Source organism: Nelumbo nucifera, chromosome 4 (assembly GCF_055504915.1).
Source record: "Nelumbo nucifera cultivar China Antique chromosome 4, China Antique-T2T, whole genome shotgun sequence".
NCBI classification, from domain to species: Eukaryota; Viridiplantae; Streptophyta; class Magnoliopsida; order Proteales; family Nelumbonaceae; genus Nelumbo; species Nelumbo nucifera.
The window spans coordinates 5,981,921-6,008,258 of record NC_142652.1 but is presented as its reverse complement, the minus strand read 5'-3'; the positions used below and the strand labels follow the sequence as shown (position 1 = coordinate 6,008,258).

At 37.8% G+C, this 26,338-nt stretch overlaps 2 protein-coding genes across 4 annotated transcripts in view; both read right to left on the bottom strand.

Moving 5' to 3' along the window:
• Positions 1 to 15,812, bottom strand: part of LOC104591669 (RNA helicase family protein) — a 49,944-nt gene extending 34,132 nt beyond the window's left edge. The window contains exons 1-8 of the mRNA XM_010250621.3: positions 15,458 to 15,812; positions 14,698 to 14,790; positions 14,461 to 14,565; positions 13,388 to 13,605; positions 10,495 to 10,547; positions 10,259 to 10,375; positions 2,340 to 2,431; positions 751 to 837 (exon numbers count right to left, since the gene is read on the bottom strand). Coding sequence (XP_010248923.1) covers positions 751 to 837; positions 2,340 to 2,431; positions 10,259 to 10,375; positions 10,495 to 10,547; positions 13,388 to 13,605; positions 14,461 to 14,565; positions 14,698 to 14,790; positions 15,458 to 15,657 — 965 coding nt within the window. The 5' untranslated portion in view covers positions 15,658 to 15,812. The remainder of the gene's footprint in view (positions 1 to 750; positions 838 to 2,339; positions 2,432 to 10,258; positions 10,376 to 10,494; positions 10,548 to 13,387; positions 13,606 to 14,460; positions 14,566 to 14,697; positions 14,791 to 15,457) is intronic.
• Positions 15,813 to 22,122: 6,310 nt separating this feature from the next.
• On the bottom strand, positions 22,123 to 25,699 carry MDA1 (Mitochondrial transcription termination factor family protein). Of its 3 annotated transcripts, XM_010250624.3 has the most exons (5): positions 25,421 to 25,699; positions 24,274 to 24,323; positions 23,581 to 23,796; positions 22,662 to 23,481; positions 22,123 to 22,555 (listed from the first exon to the last, which is right to left on the bottom strand). In XM_010250624.3, the coding sequence occupies exons 1-5, from the start codon at positions 25,489 to 25,491 to the stop codon at positions 22,504 to 22,506; spliced, it is 1,209 nt and encodes a 402-aa protein (XP_010248926.1). In that variant the 5' UTR covers positions 25,492 to 25,699; the 3' UTR covers positions 22,123 to 22,503. The 3 variants fall into 3 exon arrangements, with proteins under 3 accessions (XP_010248926.1, XP_088758674.1, XP_010248925.1); XM_088902548.1 differs by having other exon boundaries at positions 22,123 to 23,481; positions 23,581 to 23,781; positions 25,421 to 25,698; XM_010250623.3 differs by having other exon boundaries at positions 22,123 to 23,481; positions 25,421 to 25,697.
• Positions 25,700 to 26,338: the final 639 nt, after the last annotated feature.

The window sequence follows — 26,338 nt, the reverse complement described above, 5'->3', positions numbered from 1 at the left end:
TTTCTTCCTCTTCTAATTACATACCTTTTCTAGCCTAATGCCATCCAGAATTTTTTGCATTAAACATCTATTACATCATTTTAATTCTCAGTTTACAAATCTGAAATGCCTCCATTGTCTCTACAACCATATATACCCTCTCTATGAATCCATTATCAGACCTTAAATTTTCTCACTCATAAATCAGCCTCTTCAACCCACCCATCCAACATCAATCCCTTTTCCATCAAGGAGCTTGTGGAGAGTTTGGAACACATTGAACCAAAGCAGATGGCCAGATTCGAAGTATGGCCAGATTCGAAGGAAAGAAACAGCCATATCTTCAATAAATCCCAATCAAGAGGATGCAATTTGATAAGAATCATTGAACCAATGTACACTTGGATCTTGATAAAAAGGACATATATTGTGTGATCATGTGTTTTGACTTTTAAGCTACATTCTTCTTGTTTTGTATTTTTATGGTGAGTCAATTGAAATCTTTATCTGTAGTAACTTGTTGTACAGGACTATATGGATCATACTTGAACACATTGAACTTTATTCCAATGATTAATAAAATAGACTGCTGTACCTTACTGAAAAGGAGAATGCCTTTCACACAGGAAAAAAAGCTTTAAATGAAAACAGAATAAATGAGAAAATCATTCAAACGTTGACATCATAATAGAAGCAATAAGGATAATAACATAGAGAGTTAAGAACAATGTCTGTTGGAGCATCAACCTAAATGTCAATGAAATTGCTTACTTGCTGATTTGGACTACATCAAGGGAATACATGCCGGTTGATGGGTTATATTGGCGTTGCTTCACATATCCAGAATCAATAACATACCTATCATATTTGAAAAAGCAAAATTAATAACTTGGATTGAGCATGATCAACAGGTGAAATTTTTTTGGAAGGTCATAGGTCAAATATTAAGGCATAAAAAAACTAGAAAAGTATCTAACTTAACAGGAAATTAGATGGTGAACAAAGCAGATGGCACTCCGTACTTGTATATAATAAACTTTTCTTTTGAAGAGGAAAAAGGTTTCAAAGGACTCTAAATTCATTAGAACAAGAACTTGTTTCATTCCAATATGTTACATCATCATTGAATTGCACAGGCTTCATTTATAACACGGGAAAAAGGTTTGAAAGGATATGACATGTCAAAAGAAATAAGCAGTATTAGTCCAAAATATGCCACATTGGCATTATTGTGAAAACTCCTCCTTTGGGTAAGAGAATACTTGAGTAAAATGAGAAGAGGAAAAGAAGCTAGAAATGCCACTTTACATATTAGAATTGTTGTTTGATACCCATCTACCACTTTGACCCACAAATCACCATTGTCAGGGACAGTTATGTGAATATGCTTACAATTTTTGGATGTAACCATGAGGAAATTTTGTTATAAGAAAATTTTATTTATACCATTAGAACAAAAACAAGACACAACAGAAAATCAGAACGCTGGGAGGAAATTTTTTATAAGTAACAAACAATAATCAACAAGAACACACAACAGAAAAATTACATCAGCAGCCAATTCACTAATTGCAACACAGAATATCCCCATGAACATCAGAACATCACCATGAACATTGACTAAGACCACATTGAAACACCATGAACAATAGAGTTCTAAAGTTGTAGAGAAGTTGGAACATTGATGTGAACATCAGAATGACATGAAAATCAAAATCGACTAAGAGTTGCAGAGAGGGAGGGAAAACGGGAGAGAAGAGATAGAAGGAAGATTATCGAAAGTGACAAAAGAGTTTGGATTATCAATAAATGAGATGTTCGCACTTTGCAGACTTTTGCAGTAACTTTTTTGATACCCATGGGGCACTTGTAACTAATATTATATATGTGTGTTGTTTAATTAATATATGTTATATTAATTAATATATATTATATTTATATCCTAATCAAATTTGAATATTTATAGAATTGAATCAGCATACATTCAAATTTGACCATTAAATTAATTGGATTATCCAAATTCGATTCAGTTATATCGGATCTCGAAGTCGAAATCGGATAACCAAATTCCATTTACACCCCTACTTATGGTGAGTGTGGATTGAAAATGTGGTAAAATCATAGTTTGAAAATTTTCTAGAAAAATTCAAATAACCTTACAACCTACAATACAATACACAAATTAATTCAATTCAACTCTATGATTTATTATTATTTTATAGTCTCTCTGCATTTTATTACATGACTACAATTTCTACAAAATTGCTCAAAAGAAGGTGAATCAGAAACATTTTTTATGAGAAGAAACCATATAAACTAACTTGTAATTAAGTAGAAGAAAAAGAAGAACGAATCCTCACACAACACCATCCACAGTCAAGGAAGTCTCTGCAATGTTTGTGGCAACAATAAAACGCCTACAATTTGGAGGTGCTGGAGAGAATACACGTACCTAGGACCAAAATAAACAAAGCACAATCAACATAAAAAATAATTATGAAACCTAATAGCTTCTAAGGTCATTACAGTGGCATATTATTGTGTTAAAATCAAAACTCCAAGTTGGTTGTACAGAAATAACTGGGTTTTATCCAGACAAATCAATATAATGAAGAAAAAAAAAGAAGGGACCCAGAAAAGAGAAACCACTTTGTCCAAAAAATGCCAATGGATAGGTCCATATCAAGTCCACCTCCCAAGACCCCAGATGGTTGGGACCAACATTGGGTAATAACCTCTTTTTATGTAGTGCTTTCTGTACCCAATTCATAACCTGATAATATATTTTGAACCAAGACTGAAGCAATAAGCAGAAATTCACTTGACCAATTGCAGTAGATGACAAATGCCATTTCAGAAATAAAACCAAAGAAAGCAAATGAAGAAAGAAATGGAACTTCGTCATATATATATATATATATATATATATATATTGATTTGTAGTCAAAGAAGTTTAATTACAAACAAAAAAGATAAAACCCCAATTACACAAAGAGACTAAGGCTGCTCTCCCAAAATATTAGAAAATTCAAAGAGAACAATAATAAACACTCAAGACTTCATAGAACCTGTTGGACTCTTTTAGCACTAACACCTAAACAGCAAAAAAAAAATACTAAAATCCACAATCCTGAGAACCGTTCTGGTTAATAACCAGTAACTTCATATTTCTTTTCTTCCAGATACAGTTAGGAACAAAGATCAAGCTCGAAACCCAATCCCAGCTCGGCTGGTCATGACCAACCATCTCTTTTGTGACCAATGCTAATAGCCTCTTCACTCAACCCCCCCCCCCCCCCCCCCCCTCAACTGGTGTTATGCATCTTCGTTCTTCTTAATATAATACATCTTTCATAAAAATAAAGAAACAAAAATAAAAAATTAAAAAAAAAGATGAGATCCTCCTTCCTCTTCTCATGTCCCAATCCACATCAGTGCTATTGATGCGTGCACGGAAGCAAGGAAAGAACCATAATAGAGAGAAATCAATTTTCTCCCAAGTCCCAATTCCTCATCCAATGAAATTTCATAGTTTTTGGTGTTTTTGATTTTGGTATCTTTGAGTCTTCAAATTTGTTTTCTAGTTTATTGGTAACCATCTAGAAATTTATTGTTGCTGATAAATCAAAATTACTATTTACAGTAATTGTCAAACATGCTATTTCTAATAATTCTCTAATTATTATTCATAGGAAATTTGTGATTTACTATTTTAAGTAATGTCTGCTGTCTTTACAATATAAGCTAGTTTTAGTAGGATTAATAATGGGTATTCAGACTCGTTTAGGAGTTAGAGTCCTTATTTGAGTGTCCCTATAGGTTACTGATGTAATCTTGGTTATGTGCCACAAGGGCACTTTTGTCTTTTCATCTTTCTCTATTATTGTATGGTCACCCTAACATATAAATAGGACTGGCACCGCCAGCCAAGTTTATTTTTTTCTTTGGACTCCAATCTTCTCTTCTCCTTCCTTCACCGTTCTTTTCTGATCGAAATCATGGTATCAGAGAGGGACAGTGCTCTGTAAAAGTATTCTTATCTGATTGAAACTATTCCAATCACATATCTGGACTGTGAATGAAGAAGACAAGTTCGACCTTGCCCTGAGAACTGTTCAGTTGATCCTGTTCCATTATCTTTAAACAGAAACTTGGAAAAAACACTTTCAGAGAGCAGCAGATGATTGATTGAGGTCTTCTTAGAGGTCGGTGGTTGTTTTTCTTCTTCTCTTCCATTCTTCTCTGGACTGTAACTTCCAGAAGTCAGTCGAACTGATCAGAAACATAGACTGAAGTGTTCTTATTATTGGTTCTTGGTACTGTCACCAAGAACATACTAAAATCTGCCTTAGCTGAATGGTGTAAGCCTGTTGAGTTGCTTCCTGTGGGTCGGTGATCCAAATCTATGTGGGTGAAGAACCTGTGTAGGTCATGTGTGACCTGGTTTAGATGGAAAGGTACAACAGAATAGCTGTAGATGTTATGTGTGGCTTAAACTAGCCTTGTGAGGTCGGTTAGACCTGTGAATATTATGTGGCTTAACCTAGCCCTCGTGAGGTCGGTTAGACCTGTGAACCTGTGAAAGCAGGCACTGTGTTACTGTGTTTACAGTTTTTTTAAACCTTACAGTGAGGGCTGTGTGTTTTTTGAGTGCGTGGACTGCGGGAGAAGAGTTGTAGGTCTGAAACTTCTGATAGCAGCCTCTGTTATGGCCTCTGAGGACTGCAACTTCTAGAACCTCTTTCACTCCAGGAGGAATGAACAGTAGTCATGACTCTATGAGTTTTCCAACAATTATTACTCCCTTAGATGGTAGAAATTATATGACATGATCTAAGGAGATGCAGCTGTACATCACAGCCCGAGGTAAGGCGGGGTATATCAATGGAAAAGTGAAGGAGCCTAGGGCTGGTACTGCTGAATATGATAAGTGGGACTAGGAGAACTGTGTGATTATGTCATGGCTTTTGATTACTATGCTACCATCGGTTAAGCAGAATTTTATGTGGGCTGAGACAGCCAAGGAAATATGGGAACAAGCAAGGTCAACTTACTCCAAGCAGAGACACTATGCTAGAATCTATCAATTGCAAGTTGAGTCTGCAACATGTAAACAAGGGGAAAGAAGCTTATCCACCTACCATTCTGCCCTCACATCTATTTGGAAAGAGTTGGATTACTATCAAAACATTGATTGGGAGAGTGAGAAGGATGCCAAAGCTTACAAACAGTTAGTTTCACAGCAGCGAGTGTTTGCTTTTTTGTTGGGGCTTAATCCCATGTATAAACCCATTCGAGTTCAGGTTTTGGGCAGCAAGGATCTTCCATTTGTCCAATAGGTGTATGCACTAGTTCAATCTGAGGAAAGTAGAAAATCTGCCATGAATCCCCTTGAGGGGGAGACCATTGCTTTAGCCGTAAGAGGTAATACCAATTCAGCAAGAAAGGGAGATGGTCAGAAAAGGGTTGATGATAAAGATAAATTATGGTGCACTCATTGTTAGAAATCCCAACACACACGGGAGACATGTTGGGAATTGCATGGAAAGCCAAAGTGGGCACAAGACCCAAGTAAAAAATCAGCACAAGAACAAAAAAGAAACCAAATCAGAAGTTCACCTCGGCTAACTTGGCCTCTCATGAGCCACAGAGTGGATGTACTGTTGTGAACTCCCAGGATTGCCCCCCTAGTTCTGATCTCAAGGATAATATTATCAATGCCTTTTGTGACCATTTGGAGAAATATGGTAGGGCTCTCACACAAGATGATTTTGGACCAACTCCTTCAACCTCTTTTGCTTCTTCCTTAGGTAACTTAGCTTTTGCATTCCATGTGTCTACTGATACCTCCGAATCTCCATGGATTATTGATTATGGTGCTTCCAATCACATGACTGGTAAGTCAACCTTTTTCTAATCATACACCCTTCTTTCTGGCAAAGATAAAGTGAAGTTAGTTGATGGATCCTTCTCCTCCATTGCTAGTTGAGGATCTATATCTTTTTCCATTTGGCCTACCTCTATCAAATGTTTTACATGTTCCAAAGTTGCCTATTAATTTGTTATCTATTAGCAGCATTACACACTCTTTGAACTGCTCAATAACCTTTTTTCCTCAATCCTGTGTCTTTCAGGATTTGGCCTCTAGGAGGACGATTGGTAAAGGGAACATGGTGAATGGTCTCTATGTGCTGGAGAATAAAGTTGGTCTTGTAGCCTCTGAGTCTTTGAGTCAGTCAAATAAGAGTCAAGTTACTTTGTGACACAATCATTTGAGTCATATGTCCTTTGAGTCTTTGAAGTACTTGTTTCCAAAATTGTTTAAGTCAGTGTCAGTAAATAATTTTCAGTATCAAGTGTGTCAGCTAAGCAAGCATTGTAGAACTTCATTTTCTTTACGTAATAAAAGATCAGAAGTTCCTTTTTCCATTATATATTCTGATGTTTGGGGACCTGTAAATATTTCAACGAAAAAATGACTACAAATATTTCATATCTTTCATTGATGACTTCTCTCGATATACGTGGGTTTACCCTATGCACTCTCGAGAAGAAGTCCCTAAACTTGTGAAAGCTTTTCAACATATAGTATACACACATTTTCAAACAGAGATTCAAATTTTCCAATCAAACAATGCTAAAGAATATTTTCATGGTGACCTCACAGATTTTTTTGAAACTTGTGGCTCTCTTCATCGTAGCTCTTGTGCCAGAACCCCTCAACAGAATGGGTTGCAGAGAGAAAAAATCGTCATCTTCTAGAGGTTGCTTGGGGTAGCTGATACACATGAATGTTCCCAAAAGGTTCTGGGTGGATGATGTTATGACTGCGGTTTATGTTATCAACCAGATGCCATCTCGTTTCTTGGAGTACATGTCCCCTCATCAATTCATCTTCCCTACAGCTCTATTGTTTCCTATACCTATGTGTGTCTTAGGGTGTAAGTGTTTTGTCCATGATTTGTCTCCTACCCGTGGTAAGTTGGATCCCAAAGCCATCGTTTGTGTTTTCCTTGGCTACCCTCTCTCCCAAAAGGGCTATCGTTGCTTTGATCCTATTTCCAAAAAGTACTTTGTATCCATGGATGTCTAGTGTCTCCTTCTTTAAAGATGTTCCTTTCTTTTCTGCTTCTCCTCAGGGGGAGAGTTCAAGTGAGGAGAAACAAAAACAGGTTTTGTTGCCTTCTCCTCCTAACCCTCCTCCATTTCGGGTCTTTCGTAGACAGCAGTACAAAAGCCAAGGCCGGGGTCAACAAAGTTCAATAGACACAGAGCATCCTGAAGCTGTGCAACCTAGCCATTGAACTCTCAAGGCTTGAATCCATCACCACATCCAGGTACTATTATTCTAGTTGATATTCCTAAACCCATTGATATTGACTCTTCCAAGTGTGATATGGATCTTCCTATTGCTAAGAGGAAGGGTGTCAGATCATGCACTACACACCACCCAATGGTTCATTCCTCATCCTATGAGAATGTTTCACCCTCTTTCTGTGCTTTCCTCTCTGCTATTGACAATGTTCCCCTTCCTAAGAGTGTTGCAAAAGCTTTACTTGTTCTTGAGTGGGCAGATGCAATGAAGGAGGAGATCAATGCCCTTCACAAAAATGGCACATGGGAGTTAGTAGATCTGCCTGAGGGAAAGGGACGTGGGGTGCAAATGGGTATTCTCTGTGAAACATAAGGCGGATGGCACAGTGGAGAAGTACAAGGCCCGGGCAGTTGTAAAAGGTTTTTTACAGATGTATGGAGTTGGTTTAATAGGTTCTACAAGGCAGTCCAACAGATGGGCTTTAAGCAGTGCTAGTCTGATTACACACTCTTTGTGAAGAGAGAACAAGGAAGAATGGCAACCTTGATTGTTTATGTCGATGATATTATTATCATTGGTGATTGGGACTCAGAGATGCAGAGATTGAAGAGATTCTTAGCCACTCAATTTGAAGTGAAGGATCTGGGGTCTTTACATTATTTCTTGGGATTGAAGTTGCCCGTTCTAATCAGGTATCTTCATCTCCTAGAGGAAATATATCCAGGATCTCTTGAAAGATACGGGGAAGCTTAGAGCAAAACCTATTGACACACCTATAGATGTAAACCACAGGTTGGGGACTGCAATGATGAGCCATAGCAGACACAAAGCAATCTCAAAGATTAGTGGGCAGACTTCTCTATCTATCTATGACAAGACTTGACATTGCATATGCAGTGGGAGTTCTTAGCCAGTTTATGCATGCTCCCAAGGCCACACACTTAGAGGCAGCAAACAGAGTTCTTAGATACCTGAAGAAATTCTCTGGGACAAGACTCCTATTGAAAAACATGAGCATATGAGAATTGACGTTTACGCCGATGCAAATTGGGTAGGTTTTGTGGACGATAGAAAATCCACTAATGGCTATTGTGCATTTGTTGGGGGAAATCTTGTTACTTGGATGAATAAGAAACATAGTGTGGTGGCCAGATCTAGTGCAGAAGCTGAATACAGGGCCATGTCTCATGGTGTGGCAGAACTACTATGGATAAAGAGTCTCTTGGGTGAATTGAGCTTTCCTCTCAGTGATCCTATGTCACTTTATAGTGACAATAAGGCTGCTATCAGCATTGCAGCCAATCCTGTTCTCCATGATAGAACCAAACACATAGAGGTTGACAAACACTTCATCAGGGAAAAATTGGAAAAAGGAGAAGCATGCACTCCCTACATCAGCTCTGAGGAACAACTTGCAAGCATCCTTACCAAAGGATTAAACTCCTTGGGACACTATAATCTTTGTGACAAGTTGGGGATGATTGATATCTACGCCCCAACTTGAGGGGGAGTGATGTAATCTTGGTTATGTGCCACAAGGGCACTTTTGTCTTTTTATCTTTCTTTATTATTGTATGGTCGCCCTAATGTATAAATAGAAGGACTGGCACTGCCAGCCAAGTTTTTTTCTTTGGACTCCAATCTTCTCTTCTCTCTTCTTCTCTTCTTCTCTTCTCCCTTCCTCTTCTCCTTCCTTCACCGTTCTTTTCTGATCAAAATCAGTTACCTATGGGTTTTAGTTTTATAGCAGTTAGAAGTTGTTGTGTATCAGTTTCATAATTGAAATTGGATTCTTCAAAGGGAGACCCATTCTCTCACATTTAGTCTGTAAACAGAATCATTATAATTGGAAATCTAGAGATGATTTAATGGAATAATATTTTATTTTGAAGTTTCCTGGGGCTAATGGCATGATCTTTTTCTTTTCTCTCTTTTCTTTTAAAAGAGCATTATTTCTTTTCTCTCTTTTCTATTTCAGATCTGAATCTCTTTTTTTTTTTTTTGATAATCGAAGATCTGAATCTCTTCTTCTCATAATTCAAATCCCTAATTTTCCCTTTCTTCAACCACCATATTAATCCCCATAGCATGTTCTCCTCCAATCCTACATCACCTATTCAAACTTCAGAATGGAATTTTGTTTGATTGATAAGAGGCCTCTAAGTCCTCAATTTTTTAATTTAAAAATGGTCCATAAAGATAGCTTAGCACAGCCTTCTATGCCAAAATTCTTTCTAGAACAAGGAGAGGAACTTGGAAACTCTTTCATTTGTAACTAACTACGGTCTGACTTGAATTGATGAACTGGTGCCTGGGCCCTCTGTCATAGACAATGTTGTAGCATGGGAAATGATTCACCAGGGAAGGAGGCTTGCCCTTCTGGGCTTAGGCTGCTGCCATTGGCCTAACACCATCTCCCATGTCTGATGTCTCAGTAATTACATTTTAGAGTTCTCTTAATTTTTCAAAACTAACTTTTACCCTCTCATTAAATAGCACGTTGAACTCTTATATTCCCAAGCCACTATTCCAATTGTTGCCTGTACTTCCAAAATACAACTATCCCAGATTCCCAGCCTATGGCTCACCACTACAGAACCCGATCTAGAGAAGGAAGGTATATAAGCTAGCTCCAGTCCTGCCTTTATGATCTTTCCATCTTGGATTTCTCCTGAGTTTGGCATCCCACCCTTTTATAGTGCATAACTTTAATTAGATAAATAAGTTTCAAGAAATATATGAAGTATGACTAGATTAATTGCATAGATAATAGGTTATGAGGCTCTCCATGTGCCTATCACAAATAGGGTTTACCGTTTAACTGGTGCATGTGTGTGCAGTGAGTTTTGATCTGAAACAATCCCACAGAAGTAGGTTTCTTTAAAAAAGCAAAACAAAAGCTACCGACAATGGGTTTCATCTACAAATTTTAGCTAATTAAAAACAAAAATGGAGAAAGCTTGCCTGCATTTCAGGTGGTAAAGAGCCATGAAGTGGAAGGATTATAGCATCCATACAAGACCCTTCATCCAGGCCTTGCACTCTCTCCTCCAACTTTCTTACCAACTTCTCTATATCATCCTGTAAGGGTCCCCATGAATTTTGTCAGGAAAATGTTGCTAAAAGTTTCTCAAGTACCAAAATGCAAAATTCCTGAGTACTTAATAGGTACATTCATAAAGAAAACTAAAATTTCTCACCTGTCCTGTCATGAATATTAAGACATCTCCTTCTGGTTCCCTAACATGTATATCTATGAAGAAACGAATGGTTCAGTGGATAAACCTCACAAATTAGTCTCTACAACCAAAAAAGAACATATTTCAAGGTAATAGAAGAGAGACCCTAAGATCTAGCACTGTAAACAATTCCAAGTGAAAACGAAAACTTAAAAAGAATGCCTTCCCTTCTTGTCCACTAGAATGACAGGAGTTCTATATGATTCCCAGAAGTGCAGAATCTCAAAGCACAAAGCGTGCATATGGAAGAATAATTCCATACAACTAGCAGTTTCAGAAAGAATGAGAATATATGCAATCCACTTCAATGAAGAACCTAGCCTTTATATTTTGCATTGCGCTCAAACTTAGAGTAGAGATTTTGCAATTAAAGAAAACTAGCATTTCTGCTTTAACATTAAAACAGCCAGTTAATTTCTATCATGGTATTACTGCATGAAATAACAAACTTGTTACCCAACTTTGAAGATCTACCAGATACCCAGAAGTACCAGAAGTAGAAATGACAGTTCAGTTTCTTCCTAGGATCTTTGAAAAATACAAAATTTACACTTCTTCAGAGGTTTTGGTTACTTGGCCTGAGAACATGTTTCTTGGATGAACTCATCAAACCTTCACCTTGGGGGAGAAGTGGACTCCCACCCATAAGTTGAGCTCACATCCTCTGGACTCCCACCCAGAAGTGGACTCCATGTTTCCTGAAATTTTATTTCAAAACACAAAACTCTTTATCTTTGCAAAATTTCAAGAAATATGGCAAAAAATATTGGATGGTCCAGAAACTTCTGGACCACAGGTCCAGAGGGTGTTAATTCCATAAGTTTCTTTGAAACTTGTTTCTTCTCCTCATCAGCAAGGAAAGATTTTATAGAGATGTTTCCCGGCAATGATTCTATGGATGGTTTAGGTGGAAAGCAATGCAAGAATTGTCAGGAATTTGGTGCACAGCCAGAGAGATTGAATGACATCATTACAGTGAAGTGGCTCATTGGATGCATACAATGACAAGTTCAGAGAGTTCTTTGTTGAAGACATTCTTGGAGGCTGGTATTTTGTTTCTATAGCTAACTCTAGAAGAAAAACCATCCATAATTCAGAGCTGGTTTCCACCTTCCTTGGGTGCAGCAAAGCTAAATTTGATGCCTGCTCTCTAGGAAATTCAGGGCAATCAGGAAAACCCTTCTAGTATATTCTGATCCAATTGGATACAAGGCAGTATAAGATAGGAAGGTTGATGGTGCACTAAGAATCAAAACAATTTTACAACCTAGCAAAAATATCTCAATTTCTATCAGATCAGACCAGCTTCCTGTGGAACCTCTCAACCACCAAACCCCATAAAGACATCAATCCAGCTCTGTCAGAGAATAATGCAATACAGCAAAATGAAGAAAATCAAGCTTTTCCCGGTTTCTCTTTCTCCAGTGGCAGTTTCGTAACTCTAGGATTTTTTCAATTATGGGTCCCTTTTTGAGTAATTATATTATTTACAACTATCGCAGGAATAGCTTTAATGGTCTAAATAGTCAAAAACAGTCAGAAGAATCCTATAGGTGGGTTCTTAGGGTTTTTTAAAGGGTTGTGATCATATCACTTTTCTTGCAGCTCTAAGTTTTGATCCATCAAAACTTATTCGACTGAAATAATTTAATTCTATCATTATGATATGTCAGTAACCAGTCCAAAATTACCAAGATATTGCGAACCTAAGTTGATTTTGAAAGTTGCATCCATTTTATTTGTAATGTTTTAATTGGAAACAGCATTGTATCCTTAAGGGTCAAGTAGTTAGATGCTTAGGAATCATTTAATTATTTAGTTTTATATCAATAATCTTTTAGTAGTTTAGTTGGTTTATTTTATTTTAGAAGTAAAGAGCTGACCCCATAGATTTAAATCTATAAATAGGCACCCTCTTTTTGTTATGGAATTTAGAATTGAAATGTGGAATTGAATTAACTTTTGAGTCTATAAGTACCTTCTAATTTATCAGTCTCTTTCTGTCCTTCCCTCTCTTCTTCTCTTCTCTTTCTTTCATCTCCTTTTTGCTGAAATTACTCTATACTGCATATCAGTATGGTATTGCTTCTCCTTTCTCTCTGAAGTATCATTTCTAGACACTGTAATTTCTACGCAGAAATTTTACAATAAAATTAGTTTATTACATCATTTTCTATAAGTAACTCAGATCAGAAAATTTTATCAACTTTGCCTTCTTGATTCTCCATCTCAGATCCGAACCTCAAAAGTCTGAATTCACCAGATCCTATACCCGTGTGCCTTCAAGGGAGAATCACAGGTAAATAGTGGAGAACTTTTTGCTTTACCATCAAAGGCCCCTCCAAGCTCCATGTTGCAGACCTGAATAAGCAAAGCATCTGAGGGTATAGGACCATCTTAACAAAGCAAGACCTGGCCTAACACTGAATTCTAGAAAATCAAATGGGCAGTTGTAATAATCACAAGACAGCAGCCTCACTGGTAAGGTGTATTTACTTCCATTTCTGTTATGTATGTGTTTCTCTTTCTCTTCCACTATATTGGACAGATTGACAGTGAAGCTATTTTAATTGAAGCTCCTTAAAATGATCATTATTTTAATATTCAACAAATAACATGTATATCATCTTTAATGCATTGGAATACCAGGAACAATCTAATATTGAACACAAGGAACAAAACCACAAAAATAGAGATTAAAAGCTCACAAAACTATGCAGGTTTCTAAGAGATAGGCACAACTAAGCAGTATCATACAAAATCACACAATAATTACCAATCTATCTATACAAGGGTGAAAAAAGTCATGTCATAAACTGCTAATGCAAGGTATGGATCCAAGTTATTGTCATACCAAGAGCAGTTTTTAGAGAAGACTCAAGATAGCTTGTAGGACGCTCACTGCAGTATAGGATTTCCACAGGGAACAACTTTCCAGGGACAGTCAGTATTGGACAATTGGAGAAGAATCTTGAAACTTTCTCACCATCCAGAGTTGCCGAAGTGATCAAAACCTTCAGATTAGAGAGACGCATCTTAACCAAGCGCTTCATCAATCCCAGCAATATATCACTGCATATAAATGCATTTAAATATCTAGCTCACTTTAAATACACAGTAGCACAAAATGAAAAACTCAATATAATACTAAACAAATTTAGCATAGCATTTGAACCTCATACATGGGGCTGTGAGGCAGATTGCTCAACTTGAAGAATTTCAATTAAACTGGGCTCAGATTAGGGTTCAGACCCAATAAAAATTTAACAAATTCCCAACCCAACCAGCAGTCTAGCACCCTTACATACATGCAAAATATAAATGCATAAACAGATCTAGAAACAAATCTCATATCACTTCTACCTTCATACCTGACATGGGTGACAAGCATTTAGGCATCCAACATATTAAACCTCTGGAACTTATGGCATAACAACTTGGCCATACATAACTTATGGCATAACAACTTGGCCATACATAAACATTAAATGACATAACCAATATAAAATTATAGTAAAAATAATAAACAAAAAAATTGGCAAATCAAAGTATTGCTGCCTTATTGGATTTTTTCATTCTCATGCCACTGTTAGGTCCTAACACTTATGACTTCATCCTCAGTATGTTAAAAGAAATGCCAAGTGCAAAGTATTGACACAGTGTCTTGAGTATTGGGGTGTTGAATTTATTAGGTTGAGGTCCTGATTATAACCACATCAATAATTCAGCATTGCATGGAATGTTCTATATGCTCTCCAAAGTAATGCATGAATCTGGTTTAAAAAAGAGTTACATCTCAGAAGCAAATACAATACAACTCTTCCCCTAAATGTTTAGGGTATCAAAGATGAAAATGAAGAAGCAACAGGGACTCCACTGCATTCCATCAGCAGGAAACATTAAAGAAATATAGAGAATGAAACTTACGTGTTTAGACTCCTCTCGTGAGCTTCATCCAAAATAATTACTGAATACTGATTTAGCTCTGGGCCAGAAAGGCTCTCACGAAGGAGAACACCATCAGTAAGATATCTGGGATTCCACAAGTTTAAATCCAAGTTGAAGTTACAATGCATAAGATGCCAATATTTTAACAACTAAAAAGGCAAAAAAAAAGGAAAGAATATAATATTAAGTTTTGCAAATAAGAATCTATGGCATTACTTGATACATGTTTTCTCTGATGTCCTGTCTTCAAATCGAATGGCATAGCCAACTTCCTCACCAAGCTGAACGCCAAGTTCATGTGCAACACGCCTGTGCACCAATGAGAAAAGAAGTCAAATGGTTTAATTTAAAAAATCTGCAGTGTAACATGATATTTACGTTCACCACTCCCACGGGTGAATAACTGAATATTGTAATTGACAAGCAAACCAAATTTATTATTATAATGAGTGGAAAAGGCCAAAAATGGAAATCAAATAGAGAAATTATTTTGAGATGAGGAAACCAAAACTGTCCTCATTGTATCTACTATCTACAGACTTGAACAGATATCCTCCTTCAGCTTCTTCGGTTGACTTAGAAGAAGAAAATGGCATAGGAGTAGCAAATCAGCTTTACTAGTTAATGATCAACTAAAGCAGGATGTTAATTGAAAAATTTTATCGTTTTGAATTCAATAACAGGAGAACATAAATTACAAGAGTAAGTAGCAAAGAAGCTAAAGAAAGCTAATTCCATCTGGAAGTCCATGAGTGAAGCTCCGTTGCACTTATTGATTTTTACACTCATAAACTAACATAAAAAAGATTCCAAATGTTAGACACATAAACTCCAATTGTACCTGATATCCAACTCGAAAACCTAGTTCTGGCTATTCCAACGTTTCAATTCGAAACTATTTAGAGGAGTAAAGGATCTGTCATAGCAGGAAGGGAAAAAAAAGAAAGCAAAAGAGAAAGGAGTTAGACGAAATTACCTCGCAACCGAGACTGCGGCAACTCGGCGAGGCTGAGTGACAGCAATGATTCCAGATTTGGTGTACCCATTTCTGTGCAATATTTGCGAGAGCTGCGTGCTCTTCCCTGAACCAGTCTCTCCGATTATAACAACGACAGGGTTTTGCTTCACCGTTTCAATGATCTTCTCTTCAAACTGAAGAATTGGAAGAACCGCCATCGTATATCCCAAAGGAGAGATGGAACTTGCAGCGTAGCTAAATAACCAAGTAAGAATTAAAAGAATATCTGATGCTTCTTCCCTCGCTCAACTGCGGACTGTTGCGGAACCAACTATAAAATTGCGAGATGCAACTGAGAAACAGAGAAAGAGTATTTTGTGTTTATTACAGAGTCCCGTATATATAGATACATAAATCGACTTGAGACAAGTGTTCTAACTAATGCAACCTGTCAGTCCAATTAGACAGCTGGACTAACAGAATTTGTTCCAACGGATTTACACATGCTGCTATACGCTCCCTCAAGTTGGAGCATGAACTTGGGTGATGCCCAACTTAGGAACTAAAGCTTGAAACTGGTCACGCCCCAAGACCATCAATATCTGCTGGTAACTTGTAGGAGATGTGTGCATAGGCTCTAGATGATAGAGGCCCAAATCATGAAAGAGACGTTTCAGCCATAATAATTTGCCAGTGGTTGCAGCCATACAAAGGAACAAAATACAGTCGATTGCTTCTTTGTCTTCCAAGAAAGAGGAGAAGAGCCAAGGGTGGTGAAGTATCCTGTGGTGGATCGACAAGTAGTCGAGCAGCCAGTATGATAATATCATTTTGTGAAGGCAAAAAAAGGCCAGGATTTGGGGAATATTTCAAATAACGAAGTATATGCATTGCAGCTTCCAGATAGTGTTGGCGTGGAGCAGCCATGATGTACTTTATGAGTTTATTGTAAATGAATAAAAGTGCATATTTGATTCATGTTCTCTTGGTATGTTTCTGTGTAATACCCTTAAACTGGACACTTATTGAGGTTCGTGTTAGTTTAGAATGTTCACAGCCAGTGGGTCGGTCTGGGGAAATCTATCTTGACAAGGCTGACACTGTGGTGCCACCAAGTTGGTTGGGGTGGCCGGTCTCAACTGCCAGGGTGAGACCCTAGGCACATACAGTGTAGGATTAATTGAATCTATGAACTGGACCAGATTTTCAGTATTGCCCTGGACCTTGGAGATTGATGGGCAAAACTGGAAAGTTACACCCGACCCCTAGACTCGATTATGATACTGCACTAGGTGTCGGATTTGGCTGTCTTTGATGTACCATTCAGTGAGATCCTTAGCGGGGGTCAAAATCTGGGTATGTTGGGACAGTCCGAGAATTCATCTGAGTGGGTGATCATAGTGACAGGATCAACCCCTTTGTCAGACAAAGGTAATTATCGGGGATGCACTCTCACTGATGGAAACCAAAACTGCCGGCAGCCGATTTCAACCGTTGAGATTTGTTTTGCAAAGTATATTTTATGAGATATAAAAATATATATTATGGTTTCTAAAATGTTTGCAATAAGGTTTTAATTCCCGGGATCCATATAAGTAGAGAGTGCAACACTGTTCCTTGCAGCTGAGGGAGATGTCCTCTCTTGTCGGGCAGTGTATGATCATTATGGACTGAGAGGTTGAGTGTAAGACCATTGAGGATAATACCTGATGGGCTAATCTTGCATCTGCCCACAGTCCATGGGTGTTACAAGGTGGCTTGGCCCAGGGACCACTTAGGGTAAGTGTTGGGCCCATAGAGCCCATTTGATGGGTTTCAGGGGGTGCACTGTCCATAGCAGTGTATTCGGTCAGGCCTTGTAACAAAGGCTGGGCCGAACCCATGTGGCTGATGTGTAGATCAATGCTTGGATCCCACGCCATACAAGGAAGCCCAACTGGGCAGCAGTTAGGAAGGTTAAGTGAGCACATAAGCTTAATGGGCCTAAAGCCCATTTCGAACTGGGCTATTTTATTAGTTAATAATGGGGCGAATTCTGAGATGGATTAGCAGACAGGATAGGGTCTTGACCCTATCCACTCATAGAGTCCAGATCTGAATGTGATTCAGATCTAGAAACCTCCTAATGAGATTAGGAGAAAGCTAATCTAATCTGCAGATAAGATGAGGGTTTATCCCTATCACTTAAAAGGGGTCTTATCCAAATATGATTTGGATAAGCAGCTCCTAATTGGATTAGGAGCTGATCTTTTAGGTTAACAAAAGGAGGGGGCGGCAGCCTTTAGGAGACACACAATCAGATTTTCTTCAGTGCTGAAATTACAAGAAGAGAGAATTCTGCACCCTGCGAATACTCTCTTGCCGCCCTGTTTGCCAGTTCGATCTCCAATTGTGGGAGAAATCAAGATTCGATCTTGACATCAGTTCTTTGAGAAAGAATTGATAGGAAGTTGTGCTCACGTGCCATCCTGTTGATTCTTGCGAAGGACAGATCTTGGAGAAGAACACTGCTGATTCTGCTCCATCCTGCACTGCGCCATCTTCAGTGGGAGCAATCTTTGGATCCTTCATTGGGCGTGAACACCTTCGTTGGGAGATACTATTTATCTGTATCAGGTATAATCCTCTCCTACTCCTTTTGATTCAGATCTGATTTAATTTATGGTTCAAGAATGATCCTTGAAAATATGATTTTCTAAAATAGGGAATGCGATTCCCAGTTGAAGGGAGAGAAAAATTTTTGAAATTCGCCCCCTTATTCCGCAATCTTTGGGCGTCCATACGATGGATCTCTCATCCCTTCAGTATATGCATTGCAACTTCCAGATGGTGTTGGTGCGGAGCAGCCATGAATTGGCTTAAGATGTGCACTGAGTAAGTGATATTGGGTCGCGTTATAGTTAGACAAATGAGGTGACCAACTAGTCTTCTACATTGAGTTGGATGATCAATGGGTGGTCCAGAATCATGTTGAAGGTGGTGGTGTTGTTCCATGGGAAATAGGTTGGATTTACAAGCAAGCATTCCAGCATCCTTTAGAATATCCAACGTGTATGTACGTTGGCTAAGAAATATGTTGCGATCATCACGAGATACCTCAATGCCCAAGAAATAATGTAAAGGTCCAAGGTCCTTGATGGGAAAGCAATCGCTAAGATACTACTTTAGGGCTGCGATGGCGGAAGGATCATTCCCAGCTAGTACAAGGTCATCAACATAAGCCAACACAACAAGAAAGCATCCCAGCTTGGTCATGGTGAAGAGTGTACTATTAGCAAGAGATTGCACAAATCCCCATTGCTTTAATGCTCGCGCTAAGGTATCAAACCAATTTCTTGAAGCTTGTTTCAGGCCATATATGGACTTGTTAAGACGACATACACGTGCATCTCCTGGTGGTGGTAGCATGTAGACTTCTTCTTGCAATGCTCCATGTAGAAAAGCATTGTTGACGTCCATTTGGTGAAGCTCCCAGTGATGTGTTGCAACAAGGGACAATAGACATCGAACAGTGACAAGCTTTGCGACAAGAGCATATGTGTCAGTGTAACCCACGCCTTTGGTTTACGTGTAGCCTTTTGCTACCAAGTGTGCTTTGAACCACTCAACACTGCCATCCACCTTGTGCTTGACTTTATAAACCCACTTGCAACCTATAGGCTTCTTTCCAAGCGGCGAATCGGTGAGGGTCCATGTATTAGTTCTTTCTAAAGCGGCAAGCTCATCAACCATTGCTTGGTGCCAACAAGGGAACTGATGTGCTTGGGCAAATGACTTTGGTTCAGTGGGTATTTGCATAAGGTTTATTTAGAAAGCTGAGGGTGAATATGTGAGATAATTGGAAATGGGGTATCGTGTGTTGGTATATGATAATGTAGGACATACAAAATCATTAAGATGGGATGGAGAATGACGAGAGCAAGTGGGTCTGCCCAAGGTAGGTGTGAACAAATCTGAGACTGTTACAAGATCAATATGTGAATCAATCTCACAAGGTGAGTCAATATCAATAGTTGGGCCATAGGTTGTTGTAAGCTCATATCAGCATCATCACATGCTGGTAATGGGATCACAATATCTGAAGAGTAACCATTTTCAAATAAATGTCCAGCAAATGGAAATTGGTCTTCGAAAAAGATGACATCCCGTGATACAAATATCTGCCCAGTTTGTAAATCATAAAGGCGATACTGCTTTTGTCCTTGAGAGTACCCAATAAACACACATTTACGAGAGCGTGGGGCGAATTTGTCTCGGCCCACCTTGGAGGTATTAGCATAAGAGAGGCAACCAACCACCTTGAATAAAAGAAGCAAGGATTTGGGATTGTTCAATTTTTTCAACATTGGAAGGTTGATAAAGAGAATTAGATGACACTCGATGGACATTTGTGTCTTTTCAAATGCCATTTAGCGGCTGATTAACAACATGTACTAGATTGATATGTTTTGGTAGTTCGGGTAATGAATTATTGGACACAAAGTCACACTAGGCCCAAAGTACATGATACTAATAGAAAATTTTTCCTAAAACATGGATTTATTTATGCCCTATTTGGATTTGGAATATCATTATTTGTTTGTTTGGATAATCAACTTTACTATCATCTATATTTCTACTTTGATTTTAAACATAAGTAAAGACGAAATTCTAACTCAGCCCCAATTCACATAAAAGCCTTTTATGTAAATCAATTTACTTTCGGTCATTCTTTTATTGGTTTTTGAAAATTTGAATCACATGTTTAGACAAGGTAGCAAAGCATGAGAATTGCTTAGCAAGTTAAACCATTTTGTAGTTTATGTATAGGCAAATCGATCTGCATGAAGAAAATGGACAGAAAAACATTATAAGTTGGTTTTCTGTACTTGTAGCCATTTTTGGGTCTTACATAACAAACATGAGAGGGGGCTCATGGGATAGGGATAGAGCAAGATGCCACTAACCATACCACAAAGAGAATGGTTTTCAAAACCGGATCGGACCAGAAAACCTAGGAACTGGTCAGGTAACGGGTTATGTTTCACCCTAAAACTGCTTTTTAGGGGTGCTTACGATTCAGTTAACCAAATCATAAGGGTTTTTTTTTTTTTTGAAATCAAAGTGGTTCTACCAATTTTTCCATATCCCCAAACTGAAATTGAACAGATATCACTGGTTTCGAATTTTGAATGGTTCGATTCTTTGGTGTTTTGGTTTTTTATATTTATAACATACATTATAAATAAATAAATATTATATTATATTATACTATATTATATTATAAATACAATAAATATATATAATATATGTAATATATTTATAATATATTATATATTTTAAATAGATAAATATAAATAAATAATTATAAATATAATATGTATATATTTATATATAATATATAAATAATATGTGAGATATATTAAAAATATATATAAAATATACACATAAATACATATATCAGTCAGTTCGGTTAACTACCGGTTTATTTTCTAGGTTAACCGAAAACCAAACCGATTCCCTTGGTTTTTTAAAAATACCAAATTGATCAGTTCAGTTAACTGCATTTTTTCGGTTTGGTTTGATTTTTTGGTTTTTCGGTTTGTTATGAGCACCCCTAATGCTTTTTTGGCCAAAAACCATTGATTTGGTCAACAACCCACTGACCTGGGTGGTCAAACCATTGACTCAGATAACAGTTTTTAGCCCTTTTTATATTTTTTAAGTCAGAACAGACCATCCGTTCGACCCGGAAACCAGTCCCCAGACCGGCTTTAAAAACCTTGCCGGTTGCCAGAGAGCCTGTGGATTTGCGCGTCTGATCCCACACTTCCTCTTATAAAAAAGGAGGCCGAGTGGGTCATCGTGGAAATTTGACATTCCATAATCCGTACTGTTTCCAATTATTTTTATGGAAACAGTATTGGGAGACCATTCCTAGGAAGAACAAATTGTGTTCAAAGCCTTTGGTGGTCCATGATTGGCTTAGGAATCTGATGCTTAATAAGGAGGAAATAGATAATCTGCATTGTGAATTTGTGATCATTACAATTTACACGCTTAATCTGGGACCAAAGGAACGCAATACTCTCCCATCATGTCTCTCCTAATCCCGGAGGTGTAGTTGAAGATGTATGGAACTATGGAAGTATCTACGACGTGGTGGTGGGGAACCAAAATCTACTACCAACAGGTAGCAGCCCACACACGATCCCTTATCCGCATCTGCGTCAGACAAGGATTGCTTTATGTTTGTTGATGGCTCTTTTAATCATAATCGAATACATGCAACTATTGGTTTTGCTTTGCTATCACATCACAAAGTTCTCTTATTGCAGTTGTCGGACGACAGCTTTGCAAAGCCACCAGAGCCGCTGATGCTGAAATATGGGCTGTGATCAAGGCGCTACGGTGGGCATTGTTGACAACAGTTTCACTGATCATTTTGTGTTCTGATGCAATGGATGTTGTTTGTGATGCCAATGGGGACACTGTGATCAGATTGTAAGGCAAGAACAGTCGTTCTTTGAACATATAACATCTCTGAAGCTGAAGTCCTTTTGATTTCTGCATGTTTAAGTATGCTCCACAATATAGCTACAGCGGCTTGTAGTAGTAAGAAAAGAACTTTTAGTTGAAACCCTGGCTGCCACAATGTACATGAAACATTCCGATGGCAATGGTTGCTCATGAACCAAGCACAATTTCCATCATCAAAGACAACAGGCTTAGCTTATATTAAATTAAAATGGAAAAATGGATGACAATCTGTATACATTTTTCCAACCCCTAAAAAAATTACATGCAATTATCGGACAATTTTCTTGCCCACTGCTGCAGCAATAACTGGTGTCTGATCTGACAATCTACAACTATTTCCTCAAGATGGGCATACAGAGTTTTGTTATCTATACATTACTATTATCTCTTTCTTTCTAGGTCTGAACAATGATCTTCGCTGTCTGTTACACTAAGTGAAGTCTAATCATCAAGCATCTTCTTCACTTTCCTCTTTAATACCTTACCAAATTCAATATCTGAAAGAGATAATACCTGGTTCAGCAACAATTTCACTCCACTTTCTTTCACAAGAGCATATCTTGGCTTAATCCTATCCTCCAAACTGTAACCAAAATACTGTGGGAATTTTACCAGCTCCGAATTAGGATAATCCATGGTCAAAAAGAAATCCCATTTTGGTATCAAGTTCTCACCCAGACTAAAAGTGTATAGAGCTCCATACCTTGAAACCATGGTCCCAACCTCTGCCTCTGTGTATCCTCTCTCCAAGAAAAACTCCGTCACAGGCTTCAGATTGGCCTCAATACTGAGACCAAAAGTCTGTGGGGATCGGTGGAGAAGAACAGCAACATCAACACCCATTGATCGGAAGTATCCGGCTGTGGGCCGTAATTTATCGTCCACATTATAACTTATGATATGCGGACAACGTGTAAGGATCTTACCTACACTCTCTGCTGAGAGGCCCAATTCATACAGGTAATCTACAGATGCTTTCACCTTCTGCCTGCTATAAGTCAGCAACGCAGGAAAGCGATGTATCACCTTCGCCCACTGTCTCTTGTCAACACCAAAGTTCTCCAAATATGCCATGGTTGGGATGAGGTTCTCAGAGATACTGATACCACACAACTGAGGCCTTTTGATGAGGATCGTAGGGATGTCTGATTTGGGCACTCCAAGTTCAAGGAGAAATTCAACAATTGGCTTTATTTTACCCTCCAAGCTGTAGTAGGCAAAAGCTGGGAACTTGCGAGTCATTGCCTTAATCTGTTCAAGTTCGATCCCTAGGTCTATGAGGTAGAGTACATGTGCAGGCAGCTGCCCATCAGGGCCTATCTCACTTACCCGGGCCACAGCCTTCACTTTCTTGGAGCTAAGATTTGAAGTGCTTGGAGAAGCTGGAACAATTGATCTTTCTTTCCCAGGTGGGTTAGGAAAGTTTTCAACCACATCTACCAGAACGTTTCCATGTTCCTCAAGAAGAGACTCAAGATATGGAATAAGAGCATCTCTGATCTCAAGGGTGGTAAGCTCTCTTCCTGCAAATGTTCCAAGATTTGATCAGCCAGGTCACAAAATATGGGCTATCAGCTAGACAATACAATCAATAAAAAATGACAATGCTTTTGAAGTCGAACCTACTAGATATCGAGATTTATGAACAGAATGGAGTCTTGATACAAGGTGGTTAATAAAAAGGTCTGACTTGTTGATTATCCTTGCTGCAACTGCATTGCTCAGACCTTGTTTCCTCAAGAACAAGGTTAGGACAGCTTTGGCCTCCTCTTTTTCTGCTACTAACAGAGTATGAGAGACTGTTCTAAAGCTGAGAGATCCATCTGGCCCAAATTCAGCTGCCATCACATTAGAACATGTTGATTATTCTTGTACAAGAAGAAACAAAACAATGACAACCAAGAAAAAGAAAAAGGAAAAAAATGTCTGAGTTTACTGTTTAAGTTTGTGGAAGCTTGAGTTTGGAACTGAGCCTGTGGGCTTGACTTGTTTAGATATCATATACATCTTTTCTATTTTAATAAATTTGGGCAGCAAGTTTAGGATTATGGCTTAGTGGTATTATAAACCTTTTTGGTTTGGATAGGCTGAATATTGAAAATGAACCTAAGTGAGCTGATCCAATCCTAGCATGAGTTCACTACATTAGAAGTCCAAGACCAACTGAGATGTCACCAGCTGGGCAACCCTAGCTGCGCAAAGCTCAGTTCCACTTAGCTCATTGCCAACCCTATTTGCTTTTATGTTCTGGGTTGAGGATGGGTTCGGAATTATAGAAGCCATAGTCACAAAAAATGACCACAAAAATTGCTTACCAGACTTCGCTTTGCAGAAGAAGACACGTTGGGGAAAACTAAGACAAATCCTGGACACATAAATTGATAACATTAACTCACAAAATTCTTCATGCCTTGCCACTCATAATTTTGAAATCATAGATAAAACATCTCAAGTTCAAAAACTAATGCAAATAAGAGTTGACAATTAATTCATATCCAAAGTTGAATAACTAATCTCAAATAGGTAGTTGCCCGTGACAAACAAAACCAATGCCAAGAAAAGTAACTGGTCCCAAATTCAAAGTTGAAGATGAACTACTTCAAATGAAACTGCAGATAAAAAATCTCAAGCCCATCACTCTACTTGCAGACAAAAATTTGAGCATCAAAACTCATTAGATTGGCTTGACTTTGGTGTCAGTAGAAAGCTTCTTTTTTTTTTTTGTTGGATAATTGTCAGTAGAAAGCTTGTCAAATAATCAACCCAACAAACCAAGGACCATGTATTTGGAATTGGACATGAATTAAACATGTTGTTGCCATCAAAGCTCTTCAAGACTTATTTTGGTAGGTATTTTTTAAAGGTGTTTCCTTACTTTCCTTGCTAAAAGTTTGTGTCAAATCTGTAATGGGTCAAAAACTCAATTTTTAGAAATTATTTACGCTTGAAGTCATTCCAACTATAGCTATGAATATGATTAGAAGTCTTTTTATTATATCTGTAAAAAGAAAGGATGAAAACTGAAACAAAATCTTCTTTTTGTATGTAGTTTTATACAGTGAAAAAATGTTCTACCAATCACTATGCATAGAAGATTGAAATTGAATTTTAAACTTGTGTAGGAAATACTAGGATCAGTTAACATATAAACCACCTATTTCTTCAAGGGAAAGAGATAGAATCAGAAAGAAATGCCCTTAAACATATTTAGAAGAAAATCCTGCCCAAACATTTCCCAGATACCAATGGCATTGAGAAGAATATCCTTTCACTCCCTGTTTATCATTTCCATACTGCAACCAGGCCCAAAAGTAATAATTTGAAGATAGCAGGCAAGAACTAGTTCCTAATGAGATCAGTTTATTGCCAGCGAAAAATCAGATTCAAACTAAAGCACGAAATAAATTGAAGGAGAACAAAAGAGATTAAAGAAAAGAAAATTGTAGATGTTAGGTTGTTTACCTTCTGACAGGTAGAAACCCCCTAGATAATGATGTCGGCTCGACGGAATAAATAGCAGAGAAAGCTCTCATTCTCTACAGTGGTTCTTTCTGGTTTGGAGGCTTCAAGTTTTTCTTCTGCTCTTCTTCTTCTTTGAGCTGCGAACTGTCTTGTCAGGCTTTAGATGAAATACCACAATGGAAAAGAACCGCCATTTTCAGATCCTTCCCATTTTTTGTAAAATTATAAATAAAAAATAAATGAATATCCTTGTGGTGTAGTCTTGGATATGGTCCTGTATTGGCTCCGGTCTCCCGTTTAATATCAGACTTGAGATATCTACAGGACGAGTCATTCACGTGCGTATCGCACGTGGGGCAATGAAATTTACGCAAAGTTTGTGATCTTTGATAATTCAGTCAAATACGAACCCAACGGTTAGAAGCCACGACATACACAAATTCTTGGGATGCAAACGGCTCGGGTTCGAATCCGATCTGACACTGTTCATATCGGATTCAATCCGATCGGATATGATATGTTTCAATTTGAATTTGAATGGTAAGTTAGATCTTCGAATTTGATCCGCTCTAACTTGTTTTTTTTAATTAATAAATTATTAAAAGAAAATTTAAATAAAGTAAAAAATATAAGTATTTTTTAAGTATTTTCATCATATATACATGTTTTTATACAAAATAAATAATATAACAAATTTATAAAAATATAATATAAAAAAGATATTTATAAATAAATAACATATATATATATATATACACACATACATAAATTCTATATATTTTTATAAATATATAATATATATCAGATCGAATCTTCTTGGATTAGATAGGGGTGATCCGAATCCGATTTGATTTCTGATGAGATCATATTATCCGATCCAATCTGAAGATACGAACAGGGGGTGATATGAATTTGACC